Source organism: Bacillus rossius, chromosome 2 (assembly GCF_032445375.1).
Source record: "Bacillus rossius redtenbacheri isolate Brsri chromosome 2, Brsri_v3, whole genome shotgun sequence".
Classification (NCBI taxonomy): domain Eukaryota; kingdom Metazoa; phylum Arthropoda; class Insecta; order Phasmatodea; family Bacillidae; genus Bacillus; species Bacillus rossius.
Genome location: NC_086331.1, coordinates 126,446,612 through 126,473,585, shown reverse-complemented (window position 1 = coordinate 126,473,585; position 26,974 = coordinate 126,446,612). Strand labels below are relative to the sequence as shown.

The 26,974-nt window shown below is 45.8% G+C and overlaps 1 protein-coding gene across 3 annotated transcripts in view; it reads right to left on the bottom strand.

Annotated features, from left to right (window-relative positions):
- The window catches only part of LOC134529791 (scavenger receptor class B member 1-like), a 259,546-nt gene that overhangs the window by 18,848 nt on the left and 213,724 nt on the right, over positions 1-26,974 (bottom strand). For all 3 annotated transcript variants that reach the window (XM_063364240.1, XM_063364239.1, XM_063364238.1), the window contains 3 exons: positions 25,664-25,824; positions 11,538-11,682; positions 3,021-3,221 (listed from right to left, as the gene is read on the bottom strand). In XM_063364240.1, the coding sequence (XP_063220310.1) occupies positions 3,021-3,221; positions 11,538-11,682; positions 25,664-25,824 (507 nt within the window). The remainder of the gene's footprint in view (positions 1-3,020; positions 3,222-11,537; positions 11,683-25,663; positions 25,825-26,974) is intronic.

The window sequence follows — 26,974 nt, the reverse complement described above, 5'->3', positions numbered from 1 at the left end:
TCACTTCAAAAATATTTCTTAGCTGTCCGTTAACTTCAACCGTGGATAAGCAACAATATCACGAATGTAAAAAAAAAAGAAAACAATTTAAGCAGGTTTAATGCATGCACACTTTTATTAAATATTTTCTTTTGAGACGTCTTTCTCTTGGGTTTTCCAACTAAGATTCCTTTTTTTATTGCATACATATCGCAGTAGTTAATTTCTGAACATTAGTAGCCCCTTGGTGATTGAAGCTATGACGCATTGCATGTTTTCATGTCTGATTGATCCTGCGGTGGTAAGCAATTGCCTTGCGGCATGGATGTGAAGGGCCAAAAAAAAAAGTTCTACAGGCAGGAACACCCCGAGCTACCGGGAAGAGAACCCTTGTCCTTTGACCCACAGAGTTTGCTGCCAACCTAATCAGTCAGACGTTTAAGGTTAACTGTAGAGATATCGTCGAAGTAAGATAACGAATGCGGCAGTGTTGCAGAGCAACATCAGTCGCCCTACGACTACAGTAGTGTGGTCAGCTGGTCACGGTGGCACGGGACTAATAAGTTTCTCATGGACGCATGATAGCGAGGCTTCGTTTAGGCCCCGCCTACCCGGGCACACACACGGTGCGGAGAGCTTCAAAAGAAGCAACGTGATTTCAAAACTACTCGAGATATCCGAGTGGGGTCTTCTAACGAAAATAATTTAATAGTTCGCTGAGGGCCGAAAAGTACTTTCGATTTCGGATTAAGTTTTTAAAATGTATTTTTAGAAGAGTTAAAATGGCTAAAACGCGTGTTTTCAGAGTAATTTTTAGACGTAAAACAACCGGTACAGATTCTTGGAAGCACTTAAGGGAATTGCATTACGCATTTATCTTCATTTCTTCACCATATAATTTAACAGTCACCGCTCAAATTTCACAGTTGTCCTGTGCACTGGGAGAAGACTGCGCGCCAGTCCAGAGGAGACACCGCGCTAGAAGCACCAGCGAGCGTCGCGCTTATCATCCCGCCTCACTAACACACACCTGACGAGGCGGGCCTCTTAATGTTAGAGCGTGCTCGTCGTACGATGCCCCTGATCAATAACCAGCTGACAACTCGATCACCCTCACCGGCCTGGTCGCAGTTATGTCCGCTCACCGTGTCTGAGTGGCTAGTTCACTCCCCACCTACTACAGGCATCCGGGTTCGATTCCATTTGGAGTGGATTTCTTATTACTCGCGAGTGAAAAACATTGCGGACGTTGCCGTGAACCAAGCAGTGCCAAGACTCAGTAATTATTCTAGTTTTGGTAGATAAAAAAATTGGTTGTCTGTAAAGTCGGTTTACGGACGATAGTTTAACGTGACAACGTCATAACAAAACATTGATGAAATGGATGCATACTTTTATGAATAAAATTGAATCATTTTATTGAATTATCACTATTTTGTATGGATACAAAGAAGGAGTGAAATGAAATCTACAATTTAATTGATAATTTTACTTTTATTTGCACTCATTATTTCAAATATGTTTATTAGATACTTTAACGAAGAGATTATTTTAACTATAACTTTTATACATGTTTGCTATTTAACTTCTTCCAATCTGTGCTATTCTGTTAAGGATAGGATACGAATGGGAGTGTTTCAAGTTTAATGTGCGACGAAAAAGTCAAATCGATGGTTGTTCCAATCGAGTGGAAGAGAGATAGATGCGGCGCAAGCGTACAATGAGCGTAACGGGACACAGCGTAACGGGACAATGTGCGTAACGGGACACTTTTTCGTGCGTGCAGCCGGCGTTCATCGATTTATTAGACGTTGTCACGTCAAAAAACTGCGTGACGTTATTTCGTTCCTATTAATTTAATTGGCTTGCCTGCGTGCCGCACGTGGTTGGTTGAAGCACTGACATGGAGGCACGTGGTCCTGTGTTCGAACTCTGGGCGAGGCTTGCAATTTTAATTCCAACGTTAGGTTGAATTCAGCTCGTTAACCGCACCCCAGTCAGTCTCACGGTATATAAGCATAAACCAAAGTAAATAAATGGTTTTGGATTAAATTAATTCAGCGCAAAAATAGTAAATAGATTATTCAAAACGTCTGTATTAACTTAATGTATTACTCATACCAAAAAACTGAATGCTGAATAGGATTTGGTAAAAAAATAAAAGTATGTTTTAAAAAAAATTCGCTGTGAAAAAATAATTTTTATACCTACAAGGCATTCTGAACATTGGACATATCAGTTTAAAAAAATAATTTTATTTCGAAGCCGAACTCAAAATGTTCTTTAAATGATTCATATGGGGAATTTTGATTTAATACAATTTATTTGACATACGCCATTGCATATTTGCACTGTTTGTCATGGAAAAAAAATTCATGAAATCAAATTAAGAAATAAAAACGAAAACATAAACCCATAGAGAACAAGCGCAAATCAGCTGGTGTCAAACAGATAAACCCAACGACGTGTCTAAACAGGTATTATGGACAACAACACAACGACAGCACAGACGAACACATTCAAACTTAAATACCAGACAACACAAGAATTCCGAGGAAGGAATTTAGTCACAAAACAAAAAATTATAATAATAACAGCACAAAGGACGAGAGAGTTTGAACAATAACAGTAAATGCAGGCCGGCAACAACTAATTCTTAGGGGCAGGCTTTTTTCGCGAAAAGATCTGAACACTTATTAGACTGCAACAATGCATACCCGCGCCTGTGGTTTCTTCCTTGTGATTGGCGGCCGTCTGCGAGAGAAGTCGTTGCCTTGTCTGACCGAGCCACTCAGGACGCGTTTGCTTCCGCACTGAATCACTGTGATTGGTGTTGTTACAATCGATATGCACCTGGGAGAAACTCACCCAATCACGAAACACAGGCGGTGCTAAAGTGTTTTATCTTTCATCTGGTTTCGAAATCTTTTCGCGATATCTGCATGCCCCTACTAATTCTTAATATGCGTTCTTGAATTCTTTCCGTGACAAACGGTGGAGAACTGCAAGAAACTGTGAGCCGAGCTGAACGCAGCACTCACTCTGTCGATGAGGCCCAGCTTCTCGAAGTAGATCCAAGACGGCATGAAGCTGTTGCCCAGAGTCACCAAGGAGCTACGGTAGCCGAACATGAACTCCTTGGCGGTCATGGAGACCAGCGGCTGCGAGTCGGTCTGCTTGATCAGGATGTTCAGGCCCATGCGGGTGAAGTACGACGAATCCTTCACCACATTGGCGATGCTCTGCAACACAGGGTCACCGCGCGTGTCACGAGGAACACTTCACAAAATATTTCACAATCTCATTGAACGATGACATCATAACTAGAGACCCGGAAAATTCGCGGGTTCATTTCGTGTTATGCTAAAATTCAAATAATTATACCTTAGTGCTGCTTCTGTCATTGGTTCACTGTTAATCTGGAGGACTGAGGGCCAATTAGAGACCCTCACTCATAGAAGTGTCGAATCACAGGCCACCCAGACGAGACGACTCACAAGTCAGCAGCCAATGAACAGATGGCATTTGCCCGAGTGTGTAGAGGATATTGGAGTCTATCCTGGAGGTCATTGAACCCGAGAATTTTCCGGGTCTCTAATCATAACATCATCACGTCTACGCAATGTACAGCTGGGATACAGCTGTCCAGTGGCGTTCAGTGGCGTAACGAAAAATGCAGCACTAGGCCGCCTCTGTCATCCATGGCCCCCACCCCTGAACGTTGCACTTCTCGTTACGCCCTGACGAATCCTCGCCTCGAACTCACTGTAAATGCACAAAACGCTCGAAGGAATTCTTCAAACGCTTTGCAATCCCGCTTTACGTCAGAGTGGACAACTTGCCTAATAAAGTTTTTTCAGTTTGGCGAAACCCGCAAGCGGGTTCGAAATGTGAGAGTTCGACTGGAACTGGTTTCGGGTGCGGTGGAAACTTTCCAGGGGAAGTCTGGATTTCGCGGTGGGAACCTGCAGACGACCTGATGACCGAGATCTGCTCACGTGCCGAACCGGGGGTTCCGATTGGTCGCGCTGGTACGGCGATGATGGGCTGATTGGCCAGACATGGCCACGGGAGGTGGCCACGGCGCTAGGCGAGATGATCCAGCGATGACTCCACATTACTAGGGACTGGAAAAATTCGCAGTTTCAATGACCACTAGGATAGACTCCACGATTCTCTATGTACTCGGGCAACTATCACCTGGTCATTGGCTACCGACTCGGGACACCTGTTCACTGCGATTCTTATGATTCGATACTTCTTTTGTTGAGTGTGTGCCATTGGCTCAGAGTCCTTCAGGTAAATTGCGGTCCAATCACTGGCGCAGCATTAAGCTAAACGAGTTAGGATTCCAGCCTGTCTCGAAAGGAATCCGCGAATTTTTCCGGTCTCTCCACATTACCTTCCGCAAAGTGGAGGTGAAGAACAACACAGCAGTGAAAGGAAAGTGTCCTCAAGTGAGCAACCCTCCACACGGCTGGGACATATCCCGAGACCAGCTGGACTAAGCCAACATGTCGGACTTACAGTAGGCTAATATACAGAGTGTCCATGAAAGAATGTCCCAGTTTCAATTATAAAAGTTTAATTTAAACAAATAATACATCAAATTAAAGGTAAAAAAACCTAGTTTTTCTTACAAATATTAAATATGCGCACCTTTTGCTATACGGCATACAGCCAAACTAATGTCCAATTCTTCCCACACTTTGGTTAACAAGTCCGTAGTAATGGAAGCAATATCCTTTACAATTATAGCAAATCATTAAGTAGACACGATCTTTTATGAAGCACCAAATGAAAAAATAATCGCTTGGAGTTAAGTCAGGTGAACGTGGAGGCCAGAGACAAAGAGCTCTGTCGTCTCGACCATTACGACCAATCACAACTGTCCGGGACTTCGACGTTCAACCACTCTCGTAAAAAGAGATTCCAATGGGGAGGGGCCCCATCCTGAAATTACAGATTCACTCTTAGAAAATTTCATATCACAAAAAGCTTTACGCCCAAGAGTCGCCATTTTACGCAGGTGGCGCTGCCACCGACAAAACAACAAAGCAGTACTCGCGCTTGCGCTTATCCAAAACTGTTTGAGTTACTCTTTAATTGTGACCTTGAACGAAAACTCTACAGTTGATACTTTTAAAATTTATTTCCGGGAAATTATATTATGAGTATACTGTATTTCAGTATCATTTGAATGGAAAAAAAAAATAAAGACCGATTATTCAGTAATACTCTCACTACCGATTCGCTACGGGCGTATTCAAGCACACAAAAGGCTTTCTCTGCCTAGTTCGCAACCATTTTCAGCAACTACATGCACTAGCGCCCCTGTCAGTTGTTTTTTAAAATAGCTTTTTGGCGCTACATTCAAAAAAACTTTGAGAGTTGTTCTTTCACGCGGTATATAATTTGTTACGTCATTCTTTTCCATTTCGCTGTACCGATTTTATGAAATGTTTCACGGACTTTATAATTATCCTGTATATAAGAAACTTATATTTTTATTAATTTTCTTAAATTAAGGACTATTTAGGACCCCAAACGATTTTGTTAATTCGCTCATGGCTATAAGTTTCACTACTATTTAGTGATTTTTATAGTGTTATTTCTTTATTCAGCTGAACACTTGGCGAGACCCAGGTCTAGGAGACGTACACACGCAGGGGATACGAAGGTCCTCGGGGAAGGAAGTAACACCTGCCGTGTCTCTCGGCTGTGGCGGGTCGTGGTTCCTGAACCGCTCGCACGCGCTCGAGTGCATCAATGCGTTGGAGGGCACTGCACTCTGTTCCGTTTCCAGCCCGCTGCTCCACACAACAGAGGTTGGATAGGCCTCCACCGGACCACGGGTTCACTGGGTCCCAGTGAGATGTGGGGGATCGGGGAAGGCGCCAGCAGTGCTGAGAAAGTCTTAGGGCTCAGGAATCAGCCAACTGTCTGGTCAGCTGAGTGTGGTAGAGGGGCTGAGGCGGCGACTATGCTGGGTTGCCCTAGTCTGGTCAAGCTGAGACTCTGCTCTAACACATTCCTGATCAAATGGGGAAGTAATCCCTTGACAGCTCTGTCGTAATTTTAATTGCTCTGGAATGCTAAAAATGTATCTGTAAGCCACTCCCATTCTACCCTCAAAGGGCGCACATATGGGAAGACTGGTGGAATATGCCGACCAATATTGGAACATAGCTGCTCCACAGGAAAAGCGGCAGAGTTCATCGACACACAGACCAACTCTTTTGTCTTCAGCGCGCGAGGCAACCATTGGCGCGCGGTCTTCCCACAGAACCGCCAGCTGATTTAAACAAGGCCGACTGATTTTGATGGCAGACGGTACTCCAACACACACAGGCTGTTTGTTAAAACTGTTAAACGTAAAGTATCAACGTGAGGCAGTGCACGGGCTCTACACAATGAGCGAGTGAATATATTTATCACGTCTGTTGGTTATGAGAATATATTAGCTTCAACTAAACGCCAACTGCGTCCACCACAATACGCGTTTGAGACAGGTGTGTTGACTAGTATGTCGTCAAATGTTGGACACATAAATGATCTACTGCTTGGTCTACCGGTAAAACGAAAACATTACACGTAAGGTACACGTTGCCAAAACTCTGCCAGTTTCGAAGGAATACATAAAAAAACAATAAATAATACACGGACATGTATAACGACGCAATTTAATACAAAATGTTATTGCTAGAATATCGCAGCCTAGGGTGTCATACTAAGCTTCAGCTACGTGGCAGTTTGAAAACATTTCTGGAAGCTGCTTCGAGACACAAGCAAAACCGAAACGTACCAAACCAAAATCCAACGATTAACAATTTTTAATGGAAAAGGACAAGGCTTCGCCGAATTTGAAAACAAAATAATATCGCAAGCAACCAAAATAATAGTAAAAACAAAAAAGAAATTCTAAACATGAATGGAAGATTTTAAAGAAGGAAATCAAGCAAAAAAAAAAATTAAAGTGGTTAGTAGTAGAAATAAACACCCCTTCCGAACACATGAAAACTACACTTCTAGAAGGCCAACACCCACCTAAAGCAATTATAACAATTGTGTGACTCGCAACTGTGGCCAACTGAAGGCCGTGCCACTATTATTTTAATAGTCATTTAAAGTAAAATAACAGCTTATTACAGTTAATTTAGTGGTGCTGGCTACACTCATTTGTAGAAATATTAACCATAGCCACTTAACCTATCATTTACTTATTTCCATGATACCACACAAGTCAAAAATCTTATTTAAACATTCATTAAAATTAAATATCTGTTGACGAGTATAAGATATTTCATCAAATAACGTATTAATCTTTATCCTTGTTAAGAACATACTTTGGAAAATTGGTTATGGAGCACAGGGAAATATTGAAAGTCTGCAATGACAATATCAATCTTTATGTTCTAAACGTACACGTGCGTCAAGTTGACAAGCTGTTTGTATCCACCACGACGTGGTTAGTGTTTCCATTATGCATCCCAGAACCAAACGAAATATAAAATAAAATTACACACTGAGAAAAAAGTTTGTAACAAAACAGTCGAAGGCTCTAGCTAGGATTCCTCGAGCATACTACCTGTGCAAGCGGAAAGGGAAATGGTCATTCATGTACTAGTGTAGCAGCTGTATGAAAGATGAACTGCTAAAGAGAGTTCTAACTACTTTAACGGGAACATGTACATTTGTTTACTGAAATTTGAAACACACGCAGTAAAAAAGAGGTGTGATTTTTCACTTTCGAAGTTAGTGTGTTTTTACACGTAAGTTTTACACTGGTATGCTACAAATCGTAATCTAAAAAACTTCGACTGTGTGTTTTATTACACAAATGCAGGTGTGCAATGAAAACTTGGTTGGTATGTACAAAATAAATTAAAATTTTGTGTATTATAACACCGGACTTTGGTAAAAATAAAGTTGTAATATAGTTGTTACTTTACATGTTTGTTAGTGTAAAATTACTTAGTCAGTATTAAATTTCTCCTCTATTTATGGGTTAAAATAAAACTGGATAAAGGGTAAGATTACTGTAATAACTTAAACTAAATCAGTTGACACTATTGCCCCTGGTAGGTAGTTTTGTGTGAGTATGAGTAATACATCAGAAGCCTCTCTAGCAGTGTAAGACCCCTCAGTAATCACTATGGTTTTCCAAGCACTATCTATAATTTGAACAAATATCTGTTTTATATACTTTAATTTATTCCGTATTTTCCAAATGATTATTTAGCCTAATGGAAAATGTCGTTGTAGGAACACACGATGATCATCTGCGATCAAGGTTTTAGCTCGAGTCACTACAATCGAAATTTTATCAAGGTAATATAAGCAACACTAGCGACATCTAGTAGTGAACTGTGGAACCTTCTGTGACGTCATACACAGTAAAAAATACATAGGTAGTGTAAGCATAATGTTACTTGATGAATGATAGAATCAATATACAACAGTGTAAATCCATACAGACAAAAAAAATGTTATTTTACACTAGGAAATATAATTTTAAACATACATATACTGCATAGTTACATAGACAATGTATGTGCAAATTTACATTTAAATTAGTATAATCACGCTCTCAAACCTTGTGAAATTATGTATACAGTGAATATGTGTTTTTTTTTACTCTAAACAGTTAAATAACCTGTCCTTAGTTGGTGTTATTTTAGGACAAAACTGTGAGCTTTACAAATGCATGTGAAGGTTAAAATACACTCGCTCATGTGACGGTAAAAATACTTCTACCTCAGTGGAGATACAGCTGTCACCTACATTGGTATAAAATTACGCCAATTTTTTTTTACAGTCTACGTTCCTCTAATAAACCCGTGAACCTACAAAGAAACGTTACACGTTTTGGGTCTCTCAACCTCAAACATGCGCTTGAATCAAATCTTTCCTACAGGTCACTGGGCCTGTAAGGGTATTCCCGGGGAACTGCTGTATTTAGCAGTCATTTTACCATGGTAGAGGGAAGTCGTCCTTGCAAGATCAGGACTAAACACTGGAATTGTCTCCCCACGTGTCCAGAATAACTCGCTAGGTTGTTCCGTCAGGCAATTCCATCAGGCAGGTCCTTCCAAAACCTACCTGAAGTACTAACCTTACACCCGCCCGAAGACCCAACTTCGGGTCGTGAAAAGTTTTTTTTTTCTGGCATTTCCTGCTGAAGAAATTCTCGGACTTCTCCCACCACTCGCGATTTCATTCGTTGGGACAGCGCAGATGGCCGAAAACACCACAACTCCGATGATGTGCTTCAGACGAGGCTTCGCTGGTTATGAGAAGAATAAGTCTCTCCAGATCTCCTGCAGCCCAGTCCGAGTCCGAACGACTGAGATACTCTGATCAGAGCAGCGACCTGTCAGCAGCGAGGTCGTAAGAGACGGAAGCACGAGAGGCAAAGGAGTCGAACCGGTTACCTTAGAAGGAACACATTCCTCCCGTCGGCAGCGGAAGGCACAACAGCCTCTAACCTGCCCACGGCACACCATGAAGGTGTGCCGATGGGTACCATCTGGGTTGGGCCACGCCGCGACCCTTTCGCCCGTCCGAGAACCTCTACAGCCTGCTCCAGACAATGTACACGGCCCTCAGCCAACCTTGGTTTGAATCTCGTTCCGGCCGTCTTCAAAATAGTTCCCCATGGTTTCCTGAAATAACTACAGGCAAATAGTGGGATGGTTCCCCGCTGGACTTTGGCCGATTCCTTCCCAGGTAGGTAACATCGATTATTTTTACTGTTACGCATTTTAGATTTCGAAAGTTCAGGTTTTGAAGATAACATCTCAGGAGTTCTGGGGATAATATGCCTATAGTGCAAACGGACTTTTTCCCCAGAATGTTGTTGATGAATATCCCAAGATAAATCACAAAACTATATTTGATGAAACAATAAATGTCCTCTATAGCGGTTGGACATAGAAATCATATTTGGTACATAAGCATTAAAACTCTTTGGTGATTCAATGAAAATACTCAAAAAAAAATAGTCCACAGCACTCTACACCATCTTTCTTAGAACTCCTATTTTTTTTGATATTTTTTTTAAAAATTTTGATATCTTTAGAAGTTATATAATGTAATTTATAAATTGATTGTTATTTTGTGATTCAGTTTAGTTTTAATGCCCTGTAGTCTTTATTAAAAAAATTTAAATATTTTATACATGTGATTTTAAGTTTCTCAACATTATGGTCTCTGCAATTCAGATATGTACAAGTAAAAACAAATCACATCGAAATACTACGAGAATTTTAACATTGTGCTCGATTGTTCACAGCGCTGTAAGAACGACAGGCACACACGTGACATGACGATGTATAGTGAACGCTAGAGTCCGGCAGAATTCGCGGATCCTTTTCGGATTGGGGTAGAATTCAAACAACTTCTCCTCTGTGCTGTTTTTGCTATTCGTTATCGGTAGAGACCGGAAAAATTCGCGATTTCAAATCCCTAAAGGATAGACTCCATGATCCTCTATGCACTCGTGCAAATTCCATCTGCTGATTGGTTACCGACTCGTAACACCTGTTGATTGGAATGATCTTGATTCGCTAATTCTTCTGTTAAAGATTTTTCATTGGCCCAGAGTCCTTCAAATAAACTGTGGCCCAATCACTGAAGCAAAATAATGTCAAAAGTATTTGGACTCTATCCTATCGCAAAATGAATCCGCGAATTTTACAGGTTTCTAGTTATCGGTGCATGGGAAGGGCTCTGGGCCAGCGAGAGACACTCAACCCAGGAAGTATAAAACCAGAGACTTCCAAGTTGAGACGTCTCACAGATCTGCAGCCAATGAACAGATGACATTTCTCAAGAGTGTTCAGAGGTGTCCTGAGAATTTTCCCGGTCTCTAGTGAAAGCTTGTGTGCGTAGAAACCGGAAAAATTCGCGAATTAATTTCGCGATAGGCTAAAATACAAATAGTTATACCTCAGTGCTGCCTCTGTTGTTGGCTCACAACTCACCTGGATGACTCTGGGCCAATGAGAAACGCCCCACCAAAGCTTTATCGAATCACAGGCTGCTACGTTGGGACGCCTCACAAGACAGCAGCCAATGAGTGGGTGGCATTTGACCGAGTGTGCGTAGAACTATGGAGTTCATCCTGCAGGTCATTGAACCCGCGAATTTTTCCTGTCCCTAGTATGCGTTACAAACAGGGAAAACGGAAGTGAAACTCGATGTAAGCTTTTGGACATACGCCATTGCTAAGCACATGTATGTTTGTGGAATAAAACTACAAAAATCACAAATTAAGCAAAAAAATTGCTGTTGTCAGGATATAAACACCACACAATACTCCACAACAGGAATATGGTTGTTTTTCTTTGTTTGTTGAACATATTCCTGTTGTGGAGTATTGTGTGGTGTTTATATCCTGACAACAGCAATTGTTTTGCTTAATTTGTGTTTTTAGACATTTGTGTTTTTTGTTCCACAGACATACACGTGCTTAGCAATGGCGTATGTCCAAAAGCTTACATCGAGTTGCACTCCCATTGCACGAATCTTTCAAAGACAATGGGAGTGAAGCTCACCAGCAGGGCGATGTTGGGAAGAACCAGGATGTCGTCTTCACTCCTGTTGACGCTGAGCTCCGGCACCCAGGTGAGCAGGTGGTACGGCGCCATGGTGAGCGTGCCGTTGTCGTTGAACGTCACGTTCTTGTGTTCCATGTTCTCCCTGCAGCCACAGCACGAACATTCCTATCTTAGAAACACTCGGTGGACATGTTTCTGATGTGTAACACCTTAGCTCCCGGTATACGGCATTTCGTGGGAGATATCTCGTGAGTGGAACAGAAGTTGCATGGAACTGCCATCTGTGACGGATGGCGCGAACCAAATTTCACACAGAAAAAAAAATTGGTTGTCTGTGAAGTCGGTTTACGGACGATAGTTTAACGTGACAACGTCATAACAAAACATTGATGAAATGATTGCATACTTTTATGAATAAAATTGAATCATTTTTATTGAATTATCGCTATTTTTTATGGATACAAAGAAGGAGTGAAATGAAATATACAATATAATTGATAAATTTACTTTTATTTGCACTCATTCATTCAAATATGTTTACTACTTTAACGAAGAGATTATTTTAACTATAACTTTTATACATGTTTGCTATTTAACTTCTTCCAATCTGTGTTATTCTGTTAAGGATAGGACGATGATAGGAAAAGTAAGAAACGAATGGGAGTGTTTCAAGTTTAAATTGCCTCGAAAAAGTCTAATCGATGGTTGTTCCAATCGAGTGGAAGAGAGATAGATGCGGCGCAGGCGTACAATGAGCGTAACGGGACAATGAGCGTAACGGGACAATGAGCGTAACGGGATAATGAGTCATACTTTTTCGTGCGTGCAGCCGGCGTTCATCGATTTATTAAATGTTGTCACGTCAAAATGAAACTTTATAACATTAACTGTTTAGTGAGTTTTAACATGATGGGCAGTATTTTAATAAAATTCCTTGTCGGAAATCAGGCCCAAAGCCGGGGTTTGGTAATTTTTCATGTCTTTTTTCGCTTTTACATGGTTTAAAATTTCGCTCTGCAAATCGAATGTTTCGATAGTTCGTAGCTGCTCCGGCAACGGATTATAGTGGCGGATGTGGAAAATACATGTGATTCACAACCATAAATGTAGTTGAAAACACTATCAGCGTATATTTATTACGCTCGGCACTGTTTTAAAGAATTCTACGTTATATTTCGTGTCTGAGTTTCTTATTATAAGTTTTTCAGTAACATGAGAACACACGACTTTCTCGTTATACCGAGGTTAAATGTTACACATCTCAGACAAGAACTGAAAAACTCGCTCACCGTTTTTTTTTTTTTAAGTTTTAAGTTATATGTAGTGTCAGATAAAGTTTTAAAACTGAAACAAAATATTTTTAACAATTTGAATGAAAATCAAAATATTACTTTTTAAGTTAGTATTAACGTCCCATGTCCAAGGGCATGCAATTTCGCGGAACAATCTGAGCACTCGTTAGACTGCAATAAAGTATGCCCGCGACAACAGTTTCTTCGTTGTGATTGGCGGCCGTCTTCAAGAGAAGCCCATGTCACCTTTGACCAGGCCAATCAGGACGAGTTTGCCTCCGCACAGAATTGCTGGGATTCGTGTGTTGAAATGCATTACCCTACTCGTTACTTTCTTAATGGAGCTAAACAGCGGCCATTCTGATAAAACATAATTTCCTTTATTTTTATTGGAAAATGAATTTAGGGTTCACAATTAAAAATCACAAGCGAATGGAAATCTCGCTGTGCGCATGACGCAGGCCTATGGAAAAAAAAAGATTCATAATTTAATTCTTAAGCATTATTTTTAGCCAGAAAAATTTCGCAAAGTATCAGACATTCGGTAGTGTTAGTAAATAAATGTTTGAACTATCTGGTGATTATTAGGGGTACGCATTTTTTTCGAGAAAATATTTCGAGACAAGTTGTGTGTAAGATCTTTGCAGCATCGTCTATGTTTCGTGATGGTTTGAGTGTCGGTCACGAACATGTCTGCTGTCAGCATACGTATCGCAGCAATCTTGTGCGGAGGCAAGCTAGTCCTGATTGGCTTGGTAAAAGGTGGCAATGGCCTCTCTTGCAGACGGCCACCAATTACAACGACGTAAATGTAGTCGCGGGCATACCATATTTCATCAGATTGTTCCGGGAAAAATGCATGCCCCCACCCACGTCTCAGGTCAGATGACGTAGTGATCTAGAGCTTATCAGCTAAATAAAATTAAATACATTTATTACAGGATTGAGAATCCGATCTTTATATGTAGAATTGAAAACTATACATACTAACCAATACACTACGGAGACATCTAATTAACTAAGATATTATTAACTAACAGTAAAATCCCAAAATAAATAAGTATTTTTGACGTGATAACGTCTTATAAATCGATGAACGCCGGCTGCACGCACGAAAAAGCATGCTCATTGTCACGTTCCTCCTGAGCCGAGCGTGCAAGAACCGGCCAACCACCGTGCGAGAAAATCTTCTATAATATCAAACAGGTTAAGGCGAGCTTTTTAAAGCAGCAATTTAAAATATTTGATTTATTCGTCCGATTTCGTAATTTCAATTTAACAATTTATTGACATTGATTTGATTTCAGTTTATTTCTATAACTAAATGTTCGTGATTATGTTTAAACAAATTATTCAAATTAAATTTGCAAAAACTGTAAATAATATTTGAAAATTAAAATGTATGAAATTTTTCATAAATATTTTCTTATGACGTTATCACGTAAAATTATCGTCCGTAAAGCGACTTCACAGGCAACCCCCTTTTTTTTAAAAAAAAATTAAATATACAAGACTTTAATCTCAAACTGAGTCACTTCCTGTGAAGCAAGCCGTACCAGACATTGTGACATTCGAGGATGCATCACCAACATATCGCAATTGTTTTATGACTTCGGGAGGGGAGGATATGTCCCCTCATCCCCTCCACTCCTGGGGTACTGGGCAGGACCACCTTCAGCCTCTCTGATGGGCTCGGATAGCCTGCGTCCTGCGTCTGGCTGCGCTTCTGTCTTTCGAGTGAGCCCAGCACTGCTTTGTCCGCTCTCTTTTGTCCTCTCCGAACCACTGCAGGCGAATCCTGGGATGGTTCCTTACCAACGACTAGGGACCGGAAAAATTCGCGGATTCAATGACCTCTAGGATAGCCTCCATTATCCTCTGCATTTATCAAGTAAACACGCGTGTTCATTGGGTACTAAATTGTGAGGCGTCTCCACTGGGTAGCTCGTGATTCGACGCTTCTTTGGTCGATAGTCTCTCATTGGCCCAGAGAGTTCCAGTTGAACTGCGAGCCAATAGCAGAACCAGCAGAAATGTACACAAGTTTGAATTTCAGCCTATCAAGAAATTGAATCCGCGAATTTTTCCGGTCTCTACCAATGACCACGCACACCGTTAGAAACTGCAGTTCACAACGAAGAGTGGACCTTGAGTAGACGAAGACTTCTTCTACATCTCAGCCAACTGGATGTTCGCAAGAACTACGCCGTGCTGCGACCCCCAGTTGCGAAAACGCGTGGAAGAAACAGGAGTGTTTCTGGATGTTCCGCTACTATGTACACCAAGATGGTTCATGTTGAAATCATGTTCATATAGCCGAGATAGACACGAATTTACGAACATCCCGGGATAATTTTTTGACCAGCATTCTTCGTAAATTTAAGGTTTATATTTGCAACAGTGTACGAAATCTTCCCGAATTTACTGAAGCTGTATCGCAAATATCCGTCTGTTTATGACATCACTGTCGACAAGGCATGAAGACAAACAGATAAATGACTCCCCACTGAACACATTTAAAATCTGAGCCCACGCTGTTGAAAAACTACAAAAAAAAAATGCTCCTCACTCTTTTTGACTCCGAGACTATACGCGATGACTAAGCGAAGACTTTCATGCGCAAGCGTTATAGGTGCACGTCAATTATCTTCTGTATCTTGATTTAAACAGCCCGCCACAGTTGACGCAGACAAATTGATAAGTAAGCGTTCGTACACGGAACCATCCATTACCCACTCCAACCCAACCAGCAGAACATGACCTTCACCATGAACAGTTACAAAAGATTGTCAGGTACACTGGCGCAAATAACACTATCATCTCAATTTCGTCGGCTGAGACAACTAGCACTCGTGAGCGAGTTGCTGCGGGGAAGTGTCAGCCACACAGAGCAAGCGACACTCTTTCATTGTCTTTTATCGGCTTTCTAACAATCTTCGTTTACATACCACCACAAACAGTACGTCCATAAAAGAATGACCCAGTTATAAATTTTAATATTATAAACTTTAAGCGTTCTAGTGTGTTGGCTCCATGTCACAATTAAGGAGTAACTCAAACAGTTTCAGATGAGCGCATGCGCGAACACTGTTTTGTTGTTTTCTCGCTCGCAGCGCCACCTGCGCAAAATGGCGACTCCTGAGCGTAAAGCGTTTTATGTTCTGCAGTTTGCTAACATTGAATCTGTAATTTTAGTCCAACGTGCGTTTCGTTTAAAGTCTAATTGTGATCCCCTCTGTGGCAAAAACATCCACCGATGGGCAATTCGGAACGACCGGATGTGTTTGTAAAGGGATGAACGCCGGCTGCACGCACGAAAAAGCATGACTCATTGTCACGTTCCGCCTGAGCCTACCGTGCAAGCGAGAGCGCGGAACAAGCGATAGAGAGGCAAGATCGGCCTAAGCGTCCGAGTGGAAGAGAGACAGCGGCAGCACACAACCTACACGTGAACTGTTTTGTCAACTGTTTATAAAGGACGTTGTCACGTAAAATTATCGTCCGTAAACCGACTTTACAGACAACCCCCCCCCCCTTTTTTTTTACAATCAAACAGATAATAAAGTGGTTTCCTATTCCCCAGTAGCCGCACCGGGATACCGGTCACAACGAAACATTTCATGGACGTACATCATTATTCTTACACTGGTTGTTATTGAAAAACATAAATAACGGACAACAAAAAGGAATACGTAAAAACTTACGGAGAAGAACCCAATATTAGCTGACGTCAGATGTTACCACGTGGAAGGACTATAGCCGGAAATAATTTACAGCACGGACGAACACAATGGGATGTGAATAATAACAATATCAATGACCATCAGCTGATACTGGCGTGTGCTCCATGTATTTATGTGTTCGTTTTTGTGGCCAATTTTTGAGGTTCACCTATGACCACCAGTGTCAACCACCAATGGTGCGTGTCCGTGAAATTATTTCTAATCAATATTTCCCACTGCAAGAATTATTCAAATAACGAACAAAACATTACATTGGATTAACAAAGAGCGAGTTAACTGTTCGATGTCACTGCAGCCAGTGAACTCTCTAGAGTTTCGCTTACATTGTCAACGAGCAATGGAGACTCCTTAGGCACCTTAGCGCCGCCACTAGGGTTAAATAAGTATGTTCTGTCCGTATTTTGACTACAGAATAACATTATTTTGCCAAGCTAAAAATAAAAGTACACCTAGGATTGGATTGTTTAACTTGTTTAAAAAATTTGTTTACCTGCGGTGAAGGTCAACTTTACTAAATTTTTTTTCTTTAGACATTTTGCGTAATCTCACACACCCACAACTGAAGTCTTAAGGCACGCCTACCAACGGTAGCTTGTAACCTCGTCGAGTGTAACCAAGCCTTGCGATGATAAAAATCGCGCGCAGTTCCCAGAAAACACGAACAGACAAAAAAATTTAAAAAACCTCAATCCGAACCCCGTCAAAGCCGGATGCGAAAACCTCAAACTGAAAAACAAAACAAAAAATAAATAATAGTCCTTGAAAAAAAATTCCTGAATGTAATCGCGACTCAAGGTTGTTAATTAAAAACGCTGCAGGATGTTATTGGCTTCTTGGCAGTGCTCATCTGCTAACCGCCGTTTAAACGTGGCGTCTAATGCATTCGTTACGAGACAAGGGTGTCCGAGATGGGAAGCCTAAGATGTACATCAAGCTCCGTCCCTGCCCGAACACCCCCGAATATTCACCTTCGGCCAACCTCGGGTTTATTTATATATATTTATATTTCTCTGTTTATTTTAATGTAGCTATACTAACCTAACTAACCGTCCATAGTGTTTTAAAGTGTTTTAATGTAGCTAACCTAACCGACCACTTTTAATATTTGAATTCATTTTTTCCTGCGCAAAAATAAACAAATCCCGAGGTTGGCCGAAGGTGAATATTCGGGCGTGTTCGGGCAGGGACAGAACTTGATGTACATCTTAGGCTTCTCGTCCGAGATCTAAGTGGCACTTCCTTGCAGGAACGAACTCTGCCGAGCTCGGATAGCTGCAAGCCGGACTCAACTCGGGACGATCCAAGTCCTGCTGTCTTGAATTATTCTCCCGGTGGTTTCCTGAGATCTCAACAGGGAAAAGTCCACCGCCGATTAATCCCCACTTTTTATATATGAAAGGGAAGCCCTTCAGAGTGATTTGAGACATGGCCGCTGACTAGTAAAAGAATATACGATCCTGATGTATATAAACCTGTTAAGAGTTATATAACTACTGTGTATAGAACCATCAAAACCCTCAACGATGACCTGGAAGATTAAATAATGGACCTAAATGAATTAATACAAGGTCTATATGTTGTATGAAACATTTAAAATTTTGTGTAAAATTTCTTTTTTTCTTTATTTATCAGTGGTTCCTCCATTATTTATTTGTATGCCCTCGAATTGATTACCGCCTTATTAGTTTTTATATAATGTGTTGTTTTAATTATTTATATATTCTTTCTTTTTATCCCATTATATGTATTCCCAAATTTATAACGATTCATTTAATAATGGGATAAATTATCTCTGTTTGAAATATGTTAACTATAAATATTTATAAAGTGTTTTTTAATATAATTTTATTATTGATCATTTTATTTAAATGCATGTCCTCGAACATTTGATTTGTCATTTGTCTTTTTATAGTATATGCTGTTTTAACTGATATATATTTTTTCTTTCTCTTTTATTTACATTACATGTATTCTTAAATTTGTAATGATTTGTTGTAATATTTTTAATGGTTGTGACTGGTATATTGTTGCTGAATGTTTGTTGAGGCGGTAGCCTCCCCGTGCCTTCCCATGTAAACTGGAAATCAAATACAAAAGACTTCCCTCTGGGGTGGGCACACCTATTGGGTGGCTCACCACCGAGCCTCTGGGGTGGGCACACCTATTGGGTGGCTCACCACCGAGCCTCTGGGGTGGGCACACCTATTGGGTGGCTCACCACCGAGCCTCTGGGGTGGGCACACCTGTTGGGTGGCTCACCACCGAGCCTCTGGGGTGGGCACACCTGTTGGGTGGCTCACCACCGAGCCTCTGGGGTGGGCACACCTGTTGGGTGGCTCACCACCGAGCCTCTGGGGTGGGCACACCTGTTGGGTGGCTCACCACCGAGCCTCTGGGGTGGGCACACCTGTTGGGTGGCTCACCACCGAGCCTCTGGGGTGGGCACACCTGTTGGGTGGCTCACCACCGAGCCTCTGGGGTGGGCACACCTGTTGGGTGGCTCACCACCGAGCCTCTGGGGTGGGCACACCTGTTGGGTGGCTCACCACCGAGCCTCTGGGGTGGGCACACCTGTTGGGTGGCTCACCACCGAGCCTCTGGGGTGGGCACACCTGTTGGGTGGCTCACCACCGAGCCTCTGGGGTGGGCACACCTATTGGGTGGCTCACCACCGAGCCTCTGGGGTGGGCACACCTGTTGGGTGGCTCACCACCGAGCCTCTGGGGTGGGCACACCTGTTGGGTGGCTCACCACCGAGCCTCTGGGGTGGGCACACCTGTTGGGTGGCTCACCACCGAGCCTCTGGGGTGGGCACACCTGTTGGGTGGCTCACCACCGAGCCTCTGGGGTGGGCACACCTGTTGGGTGGCTCACCACCGAGCCTCTGGGGTGGGCACACCTGTTGGGTGGCTCACCACCGAGCCTCTGGGGTGGGCACACCTGTTGGGTGGCTCACCACCGAGCCTCTGGGGTGGGCACACCTGTTGGGTGGCTCACCACCGAGCCTCTGGGGTAGGCACACCTGTTGGGTGGCTCACCACCGAGCCTCTGGGGTGGGCACACCTGTTGGGTGGCTCACCACCGAGCCTCTGGGGTGGGCACACCTGTTGGGTGGCTCACCACCGAGCCTCTGGGGTGGGCACACCTGTTGGGTGGCTCACCACCGAGCCTCTGGGGTGGGCACACCTGTTGGGTGGCTCACCACCGAGCCTCTGGGGTGGGCACACCTATTGGGTGGCTCACCACCGAGCCTCTGGGGTGGGCACACCTATTGGGTGGCTCACCACCGAGCCTCTGGGGTGGGCACACCTATTGGGTGGCTCACCACCGAGCCTCTGGGGTGGGCACACCTATTGGGTGGCTCACCACCGAGCCTCTGGGGTGGGCACACCTATTGGGTGGCTCACCACCGAGCCTCTGGGGTGGGCACACATATTGGGTGGCTCACCACCGAGCCTCTGGGGTGGGCACACCTATTGGGTGGCTCACCACCGAGCCTCTGGGGTGGGCACACATATTGGGTGGCTCACCACCGAGCCTCTGGGGTGGGCACACCTATTGGGTGGCTCACCACCGAGCCTCTGGGGTGGGCACACCTATTGGGTGGCTCACCACCGAGCCTCTGGGGTGGGCACACATATTGGGTGGCTCACCACCGAGCCTCTGGGGTGGGCACACCTATTGGGTGGCTCACCACCGAGCCTCTGGGGTGGGCACACCTATTGGGTGGCTCACCACCGAGCCTCTGGGGTGGGCACACCTATTGGGTGGCTCACCACCGAGCCTCTGGGGTGGGCACACCTATTGGGTGGCTCACCACCGAGCCTCTGGGGTGGGCACACCTATTGGGTGGCTCACCACCGAGCCTCTGGGGTGGGCACACCTATTGGGTGGCTCACCACCGAGCCTCTGGGGTGGGCACACCTATTGGGTGGCTCACCACCGAGCCTCTGGGGTGGGCACACATATTGGGTGGCTCACCACCGAGCCTCTGGGGTGGGCACACCTATTGGGTGGCTCACCACCGAGCCTCTGGGGTGGGCACACCTATTGGGTGGCTCACCACCGAGCCTCTGGAGTGGGCACACCTATTGGGTGGCTCACCACCGAGCCTCTGGGGTGGGCACACATATTGGGTGGCTCACCACCGAGCCTCTGGGGTGGGCACACCTATTGGGTGGCTCACCACCGAGCCTCTGGGGTGGGCACACCTATTGGGTGGCTCACCACCGAGCCTCTGGGGTGGGCACACCTATTGGGTGGCTCACCACCGAGCCTCTGGGGTGGGCACACCTATTGGGTGGCTCACCACCGAGCCTCTGGGGTGGGCACACCTATTGGGTGGCTCACCACCGAGCCTCTGGGGTGGGCACACCTATTGGGTGGCTCACCACCGAGCCTCTGGGGTGGGCACACCTATTGGGTGGCTCACCACCGAGCCTCTGGGGTGGACACACCTATTGGGTGGCTCACCACCGAGCCTCTGGGGTGGGCACACCTATTGGGTGGCTCACCACCGAGCCTCTGGGGTGGGCACACCTATTGGGTGGCTCACCACCGAGCCTCTGGGGTGGGCACACCTATTGGGTGGCTCACCACCGAGCCTCTGGGGTGGGCACACCTATTGGGTGGCTCACCACCGAGCCTCTGGGGTGGGCACACCTATTGGGTGGCTCACCACCGAGCCTCTGGGGTGGACACATATTGGGTGGCTCACCACCGAGCCTCTGGGGTGGGCACACCTATTGGGTGGCTCACCACCGAGCCTCTGGGGTGGGCACACCTATTGGGTGGCTCACCACCGAGCCTCTGGGGTGGGCACACCTATTGGGTGGCTCACCACCGAGCCTCTGGGGTGGGCACACCTATTGGGTGGCTCACCACCGAGCCTCTGGGGTGGGCACACCTATTGGGTGGCTCACCACCGAGCCTCTGGGGTGGGCACACCTATTGGGTGGCTCACCACCGAGCCTCTGGGGTGGGCACACCTATTGGGTGGCTCACCACCGAGCCTCTGGGGTGGACACACCTATTGGGTGGCTCACCACCGAGCCTCTGGGGTGGACACACCTATTGGGTGGCTCACCACCGAGCCTCTGGGGTGGGCACACCTATTGGGTGGCTCACCACCGAGCCTCTGGGGTGGGCACACCTATTGGGTGGCTCACCACCGAGCCTCTGGGGTGGGCACACCTATTGGGTGGCTCACCACCGAGCCTCTGGGGTGGGCACACCTATTGGGTGGCTCACCACCGAGCCTCTGGGGTGGGCACACCTATTGGGTGGCTCACCACCGAGCCTCTGGGGTGGGCACACCTATTGGGTGGCTCACCACCGAGCCTCTGGGGTGGACACATATTGGGTGGCTCACCACCGAGCCTCTGGGGTGGGCACACCTATTGGGTGGCTCACCACCGAGCCTTTGGGGTGGGCACACCTATTGGGTGGCTCACCACCGAGCCTCTGGGGTGGGCACACCTATTGGGTGGCTCACCACCGAGCCTCTGGGGTGGGCACACCTATTGGGTGGCTCACCACCGAGCCTCTGGGGTGGGCACACCTATTGGGTGGCTCACCACCGAGCCTCTGGGGTGGACACATATTGGGTGGCTCACCACCGAGCCTCTGGGGTGGACACATATTGGGTGGCTCACCACCGAGCCTCTGGGGTGGACACATATTGGGTGGCTCACCACCGAGCCTCTGGGGTGGACACATATTGGGTGGCTCACCACCGAGCCTCTGGGGTGGACACATATTGGGTGGCTCACCACCGAGCCTCTGGGGTGGACACATATTGGGTGGCTCACCACCGAGCCTCTGGGGTGGACACATATTGGGTGGCTCACCACCGAGTCTCTGGGGTGGACACATATTGGGTGGCTCACCACCGAGTCTCTGGGGTGGACACATATTGGGTGGCTCACCACCGAGCCTCTGGTGTGGACACATATTGGGTGGCTCACCACCGAGCCTCTGGGGTGGACACATATTGGGTGGCTCACCACCGAGTCTCTGGGGTGGACACATATTGGGTGGCTCACCACCGAGTCTCTGGGGTGGACACATATTGGGTGGCTCACCACCGAGCCTCTGGGGTGGACACATATTGGGTGGCTCACCACCGAGCCTCTGGGGTGGACACACCTGTTGGGTGGCTCACCACCGAGCCTCTGGGGTGGACACACCTGTTGGGTGGCTCACCACCGAGCCTCTGGGGTGGACACATATTGGGTGGCTCACCACCGAGTCTCTGGGGTGGACACATATTGGGTGGCTCACCACCGAGCCTCTGGGGTGGGCACACCTGTTGGGTGGCTAACCACCGAGCCTCTGGGGTGGGCACACATATTGGGTGGCTCACCACCGAGCCTCTGGGGTGGACACATATTGGGTGGCTCACCACCGAGCCTCTGGGGTGGGCACACCTGTTGGGTGGCTCACCACCGAGCCTCTGGGGTGGGCACACCTGTTGGGTGGCTCACCACCGAGCCTCTGGGGTGGGCACACCTATTGGGTGGCTCACCACCGAGCCTCTGGGGTGGGCACACATATTGGGTGGCTCACCACCGAGCCTCTGGGGTGGGCACACCTATTGGGTGGCTCACCACCGAGCCTCTGGGGTGGGCACACCTGTTGGGTGGCTCACCACCGAGCCTCTGGGGTGGGCACACCTATTGGGTGGCTCACCCCCGAGCCTCTGGGGTGGGCACACCTGTTGGGTGGCTCACCACCGAGCCTCTGGGGTGGGCACACCTATTGGGTGGCTCACCCCCGAGCCTCTGGGGTGGGCACACCTGTTGGGTGGCTCACCCCCGAGCCTCTGGGGTGGGCACACCTGTTGGGTGGCTCACCACCGAGTCTCTGGGGTGGGCACACCTGTTGGGTGGCTCACCACCGAGTCTCTGGGGTGGGCACACCTGTTGGGTGGCTCACCACCGAGCCTCTGGGGTGGGCACACCTGTTGGGTGGCTCACCACCGAGCCTCTGGGGTGGGCACACCTATTGGGTGGCTCACCCCCGAGCCTCTGGGGTGGGCACACCTGTTGGGTGGCTCACCCCCGAGCCTCTGGGGTGGGCACACCTGTTGGGTGGCTCACCACCGAGCCTCTGGGGTGGGCACACCTATTGGGTGGCTCACCCCCGAGCCTCTGGGGTGGGCACACCTATTGGGTGGCTCACCCCCGAGCCTCTGGGGTGGGCACACATATTGGGTGGCTCACCACCGAGCCTCTGGGGTGGGCACACCTATTGGGTGGCTCACCCCCGAGCCTCTGGGGTGGGCACACCTATTGGGTGGCTCACCCCCGAGCCTCTGGGGTGGGCACACCTATTGGGTGGCTCACCCCCGAGCCTCTGGGGTGGGCACACCTGTTGGGTGGCTCACCCCCGAGCCTCTGGGGTGGGCACACATATTGGGTGGCTCACCACCGAGCCTCTGGGGTGGGCACACCTATTGGGTGGCTCACCCCCGAACCTCTGGGGTGGGCACACCTATTGGGTGGCTCACCCCCGAGCCTCTGGGGTGGGCACACCTATTGGGTGGCTCACCCTCGAGCCTCTGGGGTGGGCACACCTGTTGGGTGGCTCACCACCGAGCCTCTGGGGTGGGCACACCTGTTGGGTGGCTCACCACCGAGCCTCTGGGGTGGGCACACCTATTGGGTGGCTCACCCCCGAGCCTCTGGGGTGGGCACACCTGTTGGGTGGCTCACCCCCGAGCCTCTGGGGTGGGCACACCTGTTGGGTGGCTCACCACCGAGCCTCTGGGGTGGGCACACCTATTGGGTGGCTCACCCTCGAGCCTCTGGGGTGGGCACACCTGTTGGGTGGCTCACCCCCGAGCCTCTGGGGTGGGCACACCTGTTGGGTGGCTCACCACCGAGCCTCTGGGGTGGGCACACCTATTGGGTGGCTCACCCCCGATGGACCTCAATGGAGATTTCCTGGCCTGGATAGTTAAATTAATATATAATTGAAACAACATGCATAGAATTAATAATAAAATATATTTTTGTTCCCTAAATAATTAAAATAATCAAAATAATAAAACAAGCAAAACCCCGGCAAGGCTTCGGCTAAGAGGGGTCAGTGGTTTATCATTTGTTGTTGTCTTGATTTATTCTCCCAGTGGTTTCCTGAAATCTCTCCAGGGAAAATGCCACCGCCGATTAATTCCCTAGCTTCCCATAATTGCGTCTTATGTCCCAATGGCTGATCCAAAGAGAGGAGGAGGGGGGGGGAGGTGACTTAAGTGGCTGAAGTGGTTTCATAATAATAGCAACTTACACTGGGTAAATTCCAGTTTTCTTGAAAACAAAATAAATAAAACTCGAAAAAAAAAAATTGTTAATGAACACGAACTCACTCCTTCATTAGCCTCTCGGTACGTCTCTGATTTGTTTATCCGCGTGAAGTGACCTTGCCGTCCAGGAGACGTCAAAACAAAACAATTAAAATAAATTTGTGTGCGCAAAAACGAACGTAGTGTGACTTAACGTCGTTGGTAGAAATTATGTTTATTAATATTTTCTTTTTTGGTCGGTACAAGGCAGAATTTGTACACAAAAACATGTTTCCTGCGGTAGGGAATAATTGTGTAAGGCTTACTCGAAACGCCTGCGGATTGCGTAAGACATAAAAAAAGGAGATAAAATAGTAAGAGGGGAAGCAAATTATGGGATTTTTTCCTTGCTTCAGCTATGGCCGATTGCTTCACGCTATGGCCAATTGCTTCACATGTTTCCTCAAACTGCAATGTTGTATGTATTCAAACTCGGACACGATATTCTAAAAGGTATTTATTTATTTACACATTATAGACTTACAAGGTGTTGGTGAAAATGGCGATCGAATTCCCTGCCCAAACTGAGTTGACACTAGAATAAACCTAAAACTAAGTGAATTTATATTTAAAACCGATACCATACTAACAAGGAACCAGTTTTAAATAAATGTAGCTTTACTATTCCTGAAAATAACTTCCGGTAAGCCAGTGTAAGCTTTTTTGCCCTCTTAGAATTAAAAGTATTTTGTTGTAAGCTATACACGGCACATGGTATTAATGACTTGAGTATAAATGACTTACCTGTAAACATATGGACCAACTTCCTGAACCATTAGGTCTTCTTCTCCTGACAGAAATTTATCCTTATTTGTTACGTTGAAAAGATGAACTCGTAGATAAAGTTCAACAGCTGGTTTCCTCCACATTTCGTATGTTTCCGCACCATCAGAGAATTTCAGTTTCTGTAAACATTTTATTAAAAAATAGAGTTGTTCAACTTAAAGGTTTCTATGAGATATCTACTTTTTACTAATTGATTCATGCACTTTTAGGGTATTTGAACTAATTTTATAGTTAATTATTGAAACAATTACGTCTGCCAGAAATTCATTAGTTAACTTACAAAAATCGGACCAGAATCAAACTTAAAAGTGTGTCATGGAAATATCTATTTTCTGGAATACTTTAGTATACCTAGTATACCTACGCCGTAAATACAATGTCATTTATTTGTCCCCCCCCCCCCTTAGAACACAATTTAGATAAGTAACAATTTCTTTTTTAATTTCTATAAAAGTATTATAATTTTCAAAAGTGCATAATGATGCATAATTATATTAATGTACTCAAATAAATTAATTTCAGTTTCAAATTTTGAAATGAAAATTGCTTTAAAAAGTATTGTACGTGTTTAGCTAGAAGAGGCGGGCAAAGATTTAGTAAACTGCTTGTTTTTTCTAAAAAAATCTACTGGACATTCTTCTGGGGATTCATGCTTCGAAAAGCATTTATGAAACATTACATTTGTGCAAATATTGGCCCTTTTCTTTACTGTATGCTAACTTTTTTTCTTTTGAAAGTTAAAACCAATGGAAAAAAAGATATTTTTTAAACTGGTTTTAGGGAATACAGTTCAGATCATCCTACTTAAAAATTTTGCCAGTACAAGATTCAATTTTGTCTACAGGTTGACCAATGAAGAGCCTCACTAATATGCCTGTGAGCAGTCCGGTGCTATCCACTGGGCGCGGGATATTTTACGTGCACGATATTGCCAACATTATTGTAATAGTTTCCCTTCCGCTTGGCCTGTTCAATGCAGCAACACACACACACGAGAAGAATCGAATGAGTGTTCAAATTTTCAGACCAAAGATTAAAGATCAAAATGGCATGACGAGTTGGTGTTGTGTGGGAAATGTCTGATGTGGAGAGGTGTCGGCAGACGTTTCACGCATCACAGACACTCCCAGAGTTTTGGACGACGGCACCTCCGGGGCTGTATCGGACCTCAAACCACTGGGTAGCGACTTACTGCTCAAACATGCTGAGTCGCGCCGGGAGGTCGAGAACCAGTAGCGGATCCAACCCCAAACCTCACCTCCCCACAAA